Below are 13,411 nucleotides of genomic sequence, written 5' to 3' on the forward strand. Positions count from 1 at the left end.
AAAATATATATATATTTTTTAAAAAAACATAACAAACAATAACAGTTGTGTAGAGAGCATTGTGAGGATTGTTGTATAGGTTATCATAAATATTAAATAATATATGCAAAGTAGTTAGCACTTTGTAAGGGCTCCATAAACAATTATGAACTGACCTTAAGCCAATTTAACATGTATAACTTGGGTTCTTTATGATGGACTAGAGGCCTGATGTACGAAATCTGTGCACAGGGATGGGGTTCCCTCAGCCCAGCCTGCACCCTTTCCAACCGGGAACCCCTTGGGGGATGTCCGACCGCTGGTTTAGGCCTGATCCCTCTTGCAATCTGGGACTGCTGTGCCTTCTAACTGCTCACCTGCCTGCCTGCCTGCCTGATTGCCCCTAACTGCCTTCAGCTGCCAGCCTGATCTTGCCCCCAAGTGCCCTCCCCTGCCAGCCTGGTTGCCCCCAACTGTCCTCCCCTGTTTGCCTGATCTCACTCCCAATGGCCCTCCCATGTTGGCTTGATGTTGTCCCTAACTGCTCACCCATGCCAGCCTGATTGCCCCTAGCTGTCTCTGCCTGCCTCATCACCCCTAACTGCCCTCCACTGCCAGCCTGACTTTGCTTCCAACTGCCCTTCCATGCAAGCCTGATCACCCCTAATACCTCTTCCTCGGCCCCCACCACCATTGCTTTGTCAGATGTCCAGAAGATAGCCAGTCGACCCAGTCTAATTAGCATGTTACCCTTTTAGTAGTATAGATAGATTATATAGGATAGGATTGCTTAAATGGTGGGTGGGGAGGAGCCTTTTTCAGCAGGAGGAGATGCTCTTGGCAGACAAAAATACATAATCCCTATATCTGGACTGATAGCCAGCCATATGCACTATAGTGTCAAACTGATCATTAAAAAATTGAACCACTTTCTTACACCTTACACCAAACAGCTATTGCCTTAAAAACCCCTCCTTAGCCCCCACCTTAGGTTCTTCTTTTGCAGATTAGGTTCTGTTGGTCAGTTCCTATGCCAGTCAACATTCAAAGCTCTGTCTCCTAGGCAGCCATTGGCTTCTGACACTTCACCCAGATTTGGTTCCAATTGGTTGGTTTCTATGCCAGTCAGCATCTCTGGGCCTGATCAAAGAGGCGGGGCTGATCAGCAGCCCTGAGGAGGCCCAGAGAGAAACAGAGCTAGGGCTGCTGGCAAAGCTGGGAGAGAAAAAGAAAGGCAAGTGCTGATCAACAGCTGCCATGGAGGCTGGGGATCAGACCCTGCCTCTCTCTGCAGGCCTCTCTCTTGGCTTGATCCACATCCCCCTTGGCAGTCAGTGTTGGGTCACCACAGCAACCCAGCCCTGACTTCCATAGTTTGGTTGAGCCTTGGTCATTATGGACCCTGGCTCTTTATATATATAGATTATTTAGCTTCAGATCATAATGAAAGCAAATCATAAACTAAATTCTGCAATCCATATAGAACAAGATGCTAACAAATAGACACAATTCAGTTCATACAAACTATTCCTTAAAGTTTGATAACTATCTAGCTCTTGGTACAGTTACCAGTAAATGCTCCCATTAATATCTTGCATGAAATATTTACTCAAAACAAACTCATCATAAGAAATCTTCCCACACCTGCCGAAGCCGGTTTGGCTCAGTGGTAGAGCATCGGTCTGTGGACTGAAAGGTCCCAGGTTCGATTCCGGTCAGGGGCATGTAAGTTGGTTGTGGGCACATCCCCGGTAGGGGGTGTGCAAAAGGCAGCTGGTCGATGTTTCTCTCTCATCGATGTTTCTAGCTCTCTATCTCTCTCCCTTCCTCTCTGTAAAAACTCAATAAAATATATTTAAGAAAAAAAGAAATCTTCCCACACCAATGGCTGAAACCAATCTCTTTAGGGCTCAAGTTCAAGCATCATTCCTACTGCTAAAGGCTTCAGGCCTCCTTGAATACTTACGCTATGTTCTTGTCTATGTCTCTAAAACAATTTTAGCCAATGCATTTCTGAAAAACTTCAGTTTTACCAAGGAGAGCTTTCTTACATTAAGGATGTTGCTCAGTGAGTTACTTTTTTTCTCCTCTAAAAAAGTATTTTGCCATAAAATATGCTATTAATGGATAACACGTAACACTCTTATTTCTAACATATTTCCAACATCTATGAATAAGCTAGATTTGGACTGCATAGAGATAAATAATATAAGTGCTGACATTAGTACCCTCTCAAGCATGGAACCTCTCTACTGAGGAAGCTAGCTGACAGCCCTAGGCTGAAATTCTTGAGTAGAATTCTAACAGCACCTGGATGCACCTTCAATCAAATAGCATACACCTAATGCCATGCTGCATATTTTAAGGACAATGAAGAATATCATAGCAATAATCCCATTTAAATATGTATCATTTACAAAGGACAAAGAAAATACATATTTAAAAACCAATGGTTATGACAATGATCATTTCATTTTCTTATCTCACCTTGCATGTGTCTTCAGAATGAGAAAGTTGGTTTCTGGGATTTTCCAGGAGAGTCTCTACAGCATGGAAAGACATTTTTGAGTGAAATTGGAATAAAGCAAAGGAAAGTGGGTAAGAATGGCTGATGTATGAGGCTGATTATAGCAATGTCTAGGATTTACTAATAATTTTAAGTCTGGATCTCTAAATTTTGAAAACCAACTCTTTCCTCAAGGTCATCCCTCAAAAGTAGGTTAAAAACTGGTCAAGATCCTCATAACCTCTGAAGATGGAGTCACAGCAAACAGTTCCTAGAGGAGGGAAAACATTGACAATGAGGTACATTGTGAACAAGTGTCTTTTATCTAAACTTGATAAGTGGTCTGATGACGCTGAAGGGAGACACGATAGCACAAAAAAAAAAAAAATCTGCTACTTGTTTAATCAGTTGCACATGCGGTAGGGAAAAAAAGTAGCTTATTTCAGATTGTGGAACACACAGTATAAAGTTATTTGGTCCCTAGCTACCTTAATGTCAAATCTATTCTTTATCACCCACTACTCCCAAAAAAAGAAAGAAAGAAGAAAGTCCCAAATATGTGACAATTGCTGTGCTGTCCTGTTTATAATTTCTGTGACAGAGCTTTTCAAAATAGCATATCTGTCTGTTTCTACACTCTTTATTAACTGTGCATCCAAGAGTTGTACAGAACAAACATGTCAATTAGGAAATAAGCCATGCTGTATAAATTTCTCATTTAAATGATTCATTAGAGAGCAGGCATTTCAAAAGTAGAATATAAAAAAGAACTGTCATAGTTGAGGCCACAAATGTCTTTTAAAATCAGATAACTAAAGAGAATAACATCACTGCTGAAAACATCAACCTAAATTTATCTAATACACATAAAGGTTATGCACTATATATATGAAAGCCATAATCAGGAAAAATATGCAAAATGTACAATTAGGTAACATATTTTTAAAATATCATAGAGAAGAGGGAACCTTGGTCAAATATGTAAATATTTGTGACATAATATAAGCTAAAAGTTGTGTTATTTCATATTATTTGAGCATCTAAGCTATAAATCAAGAAGCCAATACTTTCTTGATCATTTGATAAACATGGTATCTAATTATCTATTTACATTATAATTATATCAACAGAACACTAATTCTTTTTTATTTTGCAATCAAATTCTATATGATGTGTGATCAATATTTATTTATAACACTAAATAGAACCTTCTCAATTAATATTATGAACACCTTTAGACTTTCACAAAAAAGTATCTCTGATTAGGTATTATACAGGTTCAACTTTCTTCATGAATGTAATTATTTATTGTCAATTTTTAAATTGGACCTGTGATTAATTTTTTAGGCACAGTATAAATGCAAAGGAAGGCTGACTATCAATAATTTAAGTATTCACTATTGTTGGTAATATTTGCTAATCTTTATTCTGTAATTTAAAAACAAGCGAGCTAAACAAATGGGCTTGATAGCATGCCCTGAATACTAGAAAATTTGGATTATTCAAAGAAAACTCTGTAAACTGATGTCTTTTATTATTTTTAGGGATGATAAAACCACACACCTATAGGATAAAGGAAGTTCACATTTTTGTGGCTTGGCACACCATAGGGAAGAGGTCAACTTTCCAATTAACTTCAGCAGATGAGTTCCACAGTGGATTCTGACCTCGGATATCCACACCTCACCAATCAGACAACTGGCTGGACCCAGACCCAGTTGTGAGGGGAGCAGAACCTTGTGAATGACAAACCCTCCTGAAAGGCATGGAATCCAGTGTGAATTTTACAAAAGAAAGTGGGGTCCTGATAGCAGAAGAAGAGGAAATTGTATTGGGCAGACAAAGAGTCCTAACCATAGCCCATATGCCTGGATTAGATCATGATTTTTCCAATTACTGATGGAAGAATCTTAAATAAAAAAATCTTACCTGTTGGTCCTCAGTTTTCTTATTTAACAAATAGAATAATTATTTCACTTACATAATTGTTGAGAGAAATTAGTGACATAATATAAGCTAAGGGCCTAACCCACTTGCTAACTCATGTCTGGTATCAGTAACCTAATTAGAAAAATATTTAAGAGATTTACTATGTTCTATTCACTATAAAAGACACCGAAGGTAAAATTATAAGTGATAAGCATCATAGTCAATGAGTTTAATCGAATTATCACACAAAGAAATGTCAAATTAGCAAATACTACAAAAGAGAGGGAATTTCTACTTGTTCTATATAATAAAAGCCTAATATGCTAAGTGCCTGACTGTTCATTCGACTGGTCGACCAGTTGCTATGACACACGCTGACCACCAGGGGGCAGACTCTCCAACCATTAGGTTAGCTTGCTGCTGGAGTCTGGTTAATCAGGACTAGGCCAGATAGATCGGACACACCCTGGAGCCCTCTCCAGGACATACCTCCCCAGCCCCAATTGTGCACTGGTGGGGTCCCTCAGCCTGGCATGCACCCTCTTGCAATCTGGGACCCTTGGAGGATGCTGGCAAACTGGTATAGGCCTGATCCCCACAGGCCAGGCCGAGGGACCCCACCGATGCATGAATCCATGCACTAAGCCTCTAGTGTTTAAAATAAGAAGTTGATGGAATCAGAGTATTTGAGAAAGACTGCCTGAGGGAACAGAGGGAATATTGAGTTGAGATCTAAAGAATGAGAAAGTATTTACTAGGCAAAGAGCAGAGGGTTGAACCAAGTGGTCTAAGCAGAGGCAGAAGGAAGGGTACATACAAAGGTTCTGAAATGAGCGGGGATAGTGAGGAACAGAAAGAAGGCCCTTGTCTCTTGAGCAGGGAGGCACAGCATGAGTTGACTTTGAAGAGGCAGCGAGGGGCCAGACCCTGGAACACTTGAAGCCTTTGCTAAGGTATTTACTGCTTTGTCCCAAGAGCAATGGCAAGTTACCAGTTTTTGGCAGAGGAATTAATAATCAATGTGTGATTTTCTCCTCTTTTTTCACCTTCTCCAAAGATGAGAATGGATGGCCTCCCTCTGGTCTGGTCTGGCCTTGGCAGAAATACGAGCTTTAGTTTGGGGTGCCACTTTTTTAAAGAAGAGTATTGAAAACAACCTGTGTTTCTACCAGGGGCAGCCACAAAGTGGTGAAGAAAAAGACGTTTCATGTGCACAAAACAAGACTGAGAAGATTTAGTTACTAAATGAAATCTGTTTCTTAATAAGAACAAATGTTAAAGTTTTTTTTTTTAAGCTATTCAACAATTAGATTGATTAAAAAAAACACCCCACCAGCATGGTAGACCAACTAGCATTGAAAGTATGCAAGGAAAGACTAGATAATCATGAAGAGACTTTCTTTCTAATGTATCAAATGTTGAACTCTGTACCCATTGTGAGTATCTACTATTTCTAAAAGAAGAAATTCCCCATGCCTCTTATCCACTTGGGCCATAGCTGTGCCACTTGTTCACTTTGAAGTACCTCCTGCTTTTGTTTCTGTTAGGGAACTGGATTCTGGCCCATGCCTCCTCTCCAAGGCACACTTTAAAGAGAAATCTCAGTCTTCCTGACCCACTTCTGACCTTGCCTACTATGGTTGATTTGCATACTAACTCTTTTAAATCCCTTTGATATGTTTTCTTTATTCTCTTGACTAGATTTCAAATAGCATGATCATATAGCAACTGTAGCACAGCACTATGAAAGAAAGAAAAGATACAGAGTTATGACTGGGCTGGTGGTGTTCAGTGGTTGAGCATCAACCTATGAACCAGGAGGTGATAGGTTTGATTCTTGGTCAGGGCACATGCCCAGGTTGCAGGCTTGATCCTCAGTGTGGGGCATGCAGGAGGCAGCCAATCAATGATTTTCTCTCATCATTGATATTTCTATCTCTCTCTCCTCCCTCTTACCTCTGAAATAACACACACACACACACACACACACACACACACACATATATATAGCAATTACTTTAAACTTTTCTTGTGATACCTTTTTCATACACTGATTTTCCTAATCTTGGAGATAGTCTTCTAGCTGGGAGCTCCAGAGCCACTTGGAGTGAAGCCCTGGAAGGATGCACAGTGACATAACTAGTCCGCATTTCCACTCCATGTTCTCCCCAAATTTATGCTGTTAAGTATGGTAGACTGAGTAGGAGCCCTTTGAAGATGTCAACATCCTAATCCCTGGAATTTGTGAACATGTTATATTATGTCATGTTCTTATGTTATGTTATGTTATGTTACGTTATGTTATGTTACGTTATGTTATGTTATGTTATGTGGCAAAGATGGAAATTATATTGCTAGTTAGCTGACCAAAATAGGGAGATTATCCTGGATTACCCAGGTGGGCCCAATGTATTCACAAGGTGCTTAGCAAAGTAGGAGAGAGAGGCAGAAGGGAGGGTCAAATGGTTTGAAGTGAGGAGGATTGAACTAACTATTACTGACTTTGACAATGAAGGAGGTTATGAGACAAAGAAATAGACAGCTTCTGGAAGCCAGAAAAGGCAAGGAAATGAATTTTTTCCAATATTTAGCCCAGTGAGATTTATGGCTCCAAAACTATAAAATAGTAAGTTTGTGTTAAGCCATTACCTTTATGGTTATTTGGTACAGCAGCAATAGAAAACTAACACAGTGAGCTTCAAATTTTGCCTAGTTTCTTTTTCTCTAATGGTTATACTAGTAGGTTTAGCTCATTCATTTTTAACAAAGGCACACTCAACTGATGAAGGCAAACTTTGAATCCTACTCTCTTATTAAAATACCTAATTCCTACATTTATCCATTATTCTTGTTCTAACCCATTATTGATGTTAATGTCTAGTTAACATTTTCTTTTAAAAAAATTAAAATGCCTTTTTAATGGTCTCCAGTTATAACAAACATACAAAAGGGTTTTGGAGACTCAAAAAAAAAAAATTTTATGTAATTTTTAAAGACGGTACAGCCAGAGCACTGGATTCAAATGAAGGTCTGCTGGTTACTAGCTGTGGTTTGGGAAAACTGACCTCGTTGAGCCTCCCTTTCACCATCTATAAAATGGGAATAAAAATGGGAGGATCTATACAATAGCCTGAGGAAAAGATTTAATTATATAATCCATGTAAAGTCCTTGGCATGACGCCCTGTATGTAATTAAATACATCACATAATGGTGTTCGCGAATATTATTGTTCATTATCTTTCCGATTTCAAAAACTTCTCTAACAAAAAAGCAGTTCCCAGAACACTTGCTGTGTTTGCAAGCTGCACAGTTAATAATCTGCACTTCCTTTCAATCTTAATTTTTAAAGAAGCAGCCGTGAACCTTTCTGAATTTAGCAACTCACTTAGCAATACTTAACCCTGAATAAACAATTCCTTTAATTATAAAATATTTTTTTCACTAAAGTAATTGTTAAAAAAAAAAAAAAAATCAGAGGGGTAAGACAATGGTCTAAATCCTAATTGATCCCCTGAGGGGGCAGGGTGAGTTATTTGCTAGGCTCCTGAGTCCTCTTCCCAAACACCCCTGTACTGGGCTGTGTCCAACCAGCAAAGTATTTGGCTTGTCCAGGCGGTGCCAGGTGAGCCCCTGAGCACTGAGAGGCCGCGCTGGACTGGCCGCGTCCGGCGCGCAGCGGCTGCCAGGCTGCAGGTTGGTAAGCTTCGCCCTTGGAGCCCGTGCGCCCTCGTGGCTTCCCGCCGGTGCGCGTCCGGGGCCCTCGGGCAACGTCCGGGACGCGCTTCTCCGGATCTGTTCAACTTCTGGGCCATCCCCGAGGCGCTGAAGCCCTCCCGATCTCCAATCTCCCCACCCTCCGCCCCCCACACCCCGCGCCGGGGCCGGGACTCGCTCCTCGGGGCTCCGGAAGGGAAGGAGGCGTGTCCGGAGCGGGCGGGCGGGCGGGAGGGATATAAAAGTGCTGGCGGCGCGCCGGCCGGGGTTTCACTCGCCGCCTTGCGCCGGGACCGGGACCGGGAGTGCCGCGGGGAGCACGGGCCGTGGACAGGGCGCTGCGCTCGGGCTACCCAATGCGTGGACTATCTGCAGCCGCTGCCCGTGCACTATGCTGGAGCTCCAGCACAGCTAAACGGAGTCGCCACACCGCTGCCTGGGCTGGATCGCTGCGCTGCCTTTCCTTATGAAGAAGACACAAGTGAGTAGGGCGCACCCGGGAGCTCGCCGAGCGGCTCTCCAAGAAAATCGCGCCCGGAGGCCGGCGCGTCCCGGCACCGGAGCTGCCTGGGCGGACCGGGCTGCGCCCGCCGGACCCGCCGAGGAGCTGCGGGGGAGACGGGCGTGGCGAGCGAGCCCGAGCCGCCCGGGCCCGGTGAGCCGGGGAGAGCGGGAGGAGGAGTGATGGGAGGGAGCCGGTGCCAAGTTCGCAGCCTCAGACGCTAAGTTCGGAGCTGTCAAGAGGAGCCGCAGTTCCTGTGAGGAGGCAGGATCTGCTCTCTTGGGTCGGAGAGTTTTAAGTTCTCACGGAAAAGCATGTCTTTGCACTGGAGACATTTTCCCTCGGATCCCGGGGAGATTACAAAAACGGCTCCCCGTACGCCGCCCTCGCTCGCTCGCTCGCTCGCCCTCGCACCCAGGTTTCTGGGCAGCCCCCAAGTGGGCTCGGGGCTCGTGGGGATGCGGGTGCCACCGCGGGAGCCAAGCCGACCTCGCCTTCCTTAGCGGCGCTCCGCGGGGCAGAGAACCTGCCTGGCCGCCCGCGGACACTTGGTTCCCCGCAGCATTGGCGGGGTTTGCAGCGATGGGGGAGCTTTCCGGAGAACTCTAGATGAGATGATACCTCCACATGGCGCCCACCTTCTTTCATTACGGAATAGAAAGTTTCTTTAAAAAAAAAAAAATGGGCACCTCTAATGATAGTTATTGAGGGAATTCTCAGTGCTGCTAAATTGTGGTTATACACTTAAACACTGGGTACAACACCGCCCAGGGGTACAATTAGATCCCCACTCGCCCAGCCCCGTTGAGGCAGATAATGTGTCTTGTCATTCAGAAAGGACCCCTCGGTGCTCCTGTCTGCAGTTCTTTTCACCACTGCAGTTCCTACTTACCTCTTCTCGCTTCTCCGCTTTGGAATGGTGTGTGTCTGCCCGGGTTAGGTAAGGCTGCCCTTTCACCCCCCAGAGGTTCTATCTGAGATTGCAGTTCCTGAAATGTGGAATTGTTGGGGGGGAAAGGGAAATCTTCAGTTCAGAATGAAGGCATCAGTGTGGGGGAAATGCTGTATTCAAGGATGCGCTTCGTATCGTGTTTTAAATAGATGTCCAGGCTTGGGGGGTGTACGCATTCAAAGGGAATGGGGAAGAATCAAGGTCAATGGCGCCCGTGTGGAAAAGAGCAGGGGGAAGGGGCATTGCCTGGCAGGAAGGTTTGTAAGGTTTCTAGGGCAGAGGCTTAGGGGGAGTGGAAGGGAGTGCAGTTCCCTTCCTGCAAGCAGGTTGGTTTATGGGCAGAGCATTGAAGGCCACACCTGGGGTCTCCACAGCGTGCTGCTGAAAGGCAAGCGGTAAAGGCCGGTGAGGAAAGAGAGGTTACAATGTAATTCCTTGATTTGTACAAGTTTTCTGCTTTGCAGGAATAATGTGCAGGAGCGTAGAACCCATTCCCTGTCACGGTCGCATCTGCTCACATGAATGGTAGTGGTGAGATCTGGGTGGAGAAATCTCTGTCTACCAGTTCAGAAAGAGAGCCCAAAGCTTCCTATTTAAACAAGAGCACTGGAGACAGAGCAGGTTAATGACCAACACTCCAAAGGAGGGCGACATACTATCATGTCACTCTGAGTGTCAGTAGGATTGATGATCCTTGCACCCTTGCTTTGCGAAACACATGTGAGCTCTGTAAGCTTCTTCCTCACTCTGATTAAATGGCTGTGCAAATCCGATTACATGGAATAATTCCATTGAAAACTAGAAAGAGGTCAATCTAGCCCGAAGCGCCATGGTGTTAGTGACCAGTGCTACCGACCAGGGTCATTTGAGATAGCTAAATATTTTAGAAATGTGACCTGCTCAGACCAAGTTAAAGTGCAAGCCCCTTGGGGGAACTTGCTGATGTTAGAGGACTTGCAGGCATAGGAAGGCAGTGCCCTTGTTGAATGAAGGCATTCATTGCCTGGGATCTAATGACCTTCAAGGTTTCCTTTAAGGATACTTCTAGCAATTCCACATTCTTGCCACTGTAAAGGCAGACATCAGAAATGGTATGAAATCAATAACGTAATCTGTGGAAATGAGGGTGAGAGGGATTAGATCCTTGTTAATATCACTAAATTTTCTAATCCAAAAGATACAAGAAACTCCCTATGCAACTCTGTATGGATGGAGAGCAGCATGAGGAAATCGAATATTAAGAAGTAAGATGAATTGCCAGCAAGGGATATTTACTAAATCAATAGTTTCAATGGTCATTTATAAAGATTGCCTCAGTAAGAGAGTTCTATTTTAAGGCAAACAGGTTTGTTTTTTTTCTCTTTTAGTATATATTACCCAAATTTTAAAATTAGAACTTAATAAAAGTAATAATAATAGTAAGCTTTAATTGCAATTATGCAGTTCTCCAAGAATCACAGGTCCACCAGATGTTCTAGCCTTTCAGTTAAGCTAAATAAGTGTGAAAATTCCATCAAGAAACAATTGGGGTTCAATAAATTATTCTTTCATTTATTTAACATTTGAATGGACTTTAGCATTAAGAAAATAATTACATGGACAAGAGCTATGAGGAGCAATTATAACAAATTTAACCACAAATCTACAGAAATTAATGCATTTTCAGATTGCATTTTATTTATATTGTACAATTTTGCAGTTTGAAGGAAATTGTGAGGTTAGGTTCAGAAAGAACATCTATTTTGATCAATAGCCATTTATTTTAATGTAACACTCTGTATGTTAAATAACAATTGGACAGTATATTTTGCAAGACCATTTTAAAAAGTGCTATCAACTTAATGGGCCTGATGTCCGATTTATTGACGTACTCACATTTTAGTTTTGAGATGGTTTGTGAGAGTTTTCGTTTGCTTTCAGTTTTAAAAATATTAAGAAAAAAAAATCCATCTTGCAGACAGTGTAAAAAAAAAAAAAAAAAGCCATTTTAGGCATACATTAGTTCTCAGAGAAGCAAATAGACTGCTTTTTAGCTTTTGTTGTTCCAAGAAAACATCCCTCTTTTGTCTGTATGAGGATGTCATTTGGGTGATAATGCAAGTTTGTAGAAAAAAAATATGAAAAGAGCATTTCTCTCATATTATCCTTAAAGTCACTCCATTTGGAATGTGTGCTTTGAATAATTCTATTTTGTGTAGCTTTTAATTGATACATTCTGCCAAGATTTTAAAACTCAAGTGCTAAGTCAATTACATTTAACATAAAACAAGGAAATAACCATATGGAAACCTGAAGGCCTGAGCCAAACCAATTAAAATTGCTAAATTTTATTTATGTCTAACTGCTGATTTGAACATAGCACATTGTGAACCACATTTCTTCTTTAATGGGAGGTGACTGACATCTTCCCATCACCAGTGGGGGGAAAATCCCTGCCCAAATGGCTGTTCTGAATATTGGAGGTTTTATGCACGGTCTTCACTCCACGTGCCCTTCCCACCATGTCCAGGGAGCGCCTCAGATGTAGTGGACACACAATGTGTGTCATGTAGCTCCTTTAGATTCTAATTCCTGGTTTACCACTGGTGAGACAAACGACCCTGGGCAAATGGTTAAACTTCTTGGGAATTCCATTTTGTAATCTGTATGATGGTTATAAAATGGTCATAAAGGGTTTTCTCACCTGGTGGTTGTAAGGATTAAAGGAGATTTTATGTATATCTTTATCCCAGCACAGTGGCTTACTGTAGTTACAGTCTGAATGTATTGTTCCTAAGAGAATTGCCTGCTGGTTAACTTAAGGACCAGAGAAAAACTGACTATTGCAGGCAAATGGTGCTTCACAGGCAAAACAGACAGACAAATCTGAATCTGTGGATTCAGTGCTGCCCATTCCAGGCTGATGTCTGTTTATAGACTGTAATGAACACAGAGCAAACTAGGAATGTATGAAAAAAAAAAAAAAAGGCTATATGTGGCATCGAGGATGTTCAAACCTTTAAAAGAAAAAATGAATGAGAGAATTAGAATTGAAAATAGATATAGAAAACGGAAATATCACTGCCATCTCTGATTCACATCCATATTTCCACACTCTTGCTCTCTGAGTTCCCTTGTAGGATTCTGAGGGTTTATTTTGTTTGAGGCTGGAGACTTAGCTTATCCTATCCCTAGCATTCCTGCACTTGCTCTTCTGAGTGAGGCCATGCATTCATTTCTGCATGGTGTCCTTTTGGTCTTTCCCAGGCAACCTGCAGTGACATTTCTATCCATTATGCAAGTTTGGGAGATTTTTGTTTTCCTTTTCTTGATTATCTTAATGTTCCCTTTTGTAAATTAGGGTAAGGCATTTGGATGTAACTCAATCTTAGGAGTGATCTTTTATCTTTTTTTCTAGTACATGAATCCAACAGCTGCAGGGGACTGCTTTTGGGTGTAAGTCACCTGTGTAGTCAGAACATTTATGAAACAAATTGGGGCAACACCAGGATGCTTTTGTAATGTACGCTGTGTTCAAGGTTAGTTTGTATAGACTTTGTCTCATAGAAACCATTGACTGTATCCTTAGATGCAGCAGAATGTGTTTTTCCTTTTTACTTGACTTTAGGCACAGGAAGAACTGTTTACAGGGGCTGGGATTTTGAGGGAATTGCTATTATCACATCTCTATCTATTTTCTCTGTCCAGAAACAAAAAGGAGGTAGTGGGCTGTGTTTTTCTTTTTTTGAGATCTCAATGTATGTCACCTAAAGGAAGACTGTTCTTTATGTTGCTTTCTTTGTCTTTGGTACATTTCACTGTTTTCCTAGGCAGCCACATTGATTTGGA

At 42.1% G+C, this 13,411-nt stretch overlaps 1 protein-coding gene across 2 annotated transcripts in view; it reads left to right on the forward strand.

The window, feature by feature from the left end:
- Nucleotides 1-8,358: 8,358 nt before the first annotated feature.
- The window catches only part of KITLG (KIT ligand), an 88,164-nt gene continuing 83,111 nt past the window's right edge, over nucleotides 8,359-13,411 (forward strand). The window contains exons 1-2 of one of the 2 annotated variants that reach the window (XM_084876932.1): nucleotides 8,359-8,610; nucleotides 12,981-13,101. In XM_084876932.1, the coding sequence (XP_084733058.1) occupies nucleotides 13,084-13,101 (18 nt within the window). In that variant the 5' untranslated portion in view covers nucleotides 8,359-8,610; nucleotides 12,981-13,083. The remainder of the gene's footprint in view (nucleotides 8,611-12,980; nucleotides 13,102-13,411) is intronic. The other variant, XM_084876933.1, reaches the window with a different exon arrangement.

The sequence above is a fragment of the Pipistrellus hanaki genome, assembly GCF_964339955.1.
Source record: "Pipistrellus hanaki genome assembly, chromosome: 3".
Taxonomy (NCBI): Eukaryota; Metazoa; Chordata; class Mammalia; order Chiroptera; family Vespertilionidae; genus Pipistrellus; species Pipistrellus hanaki.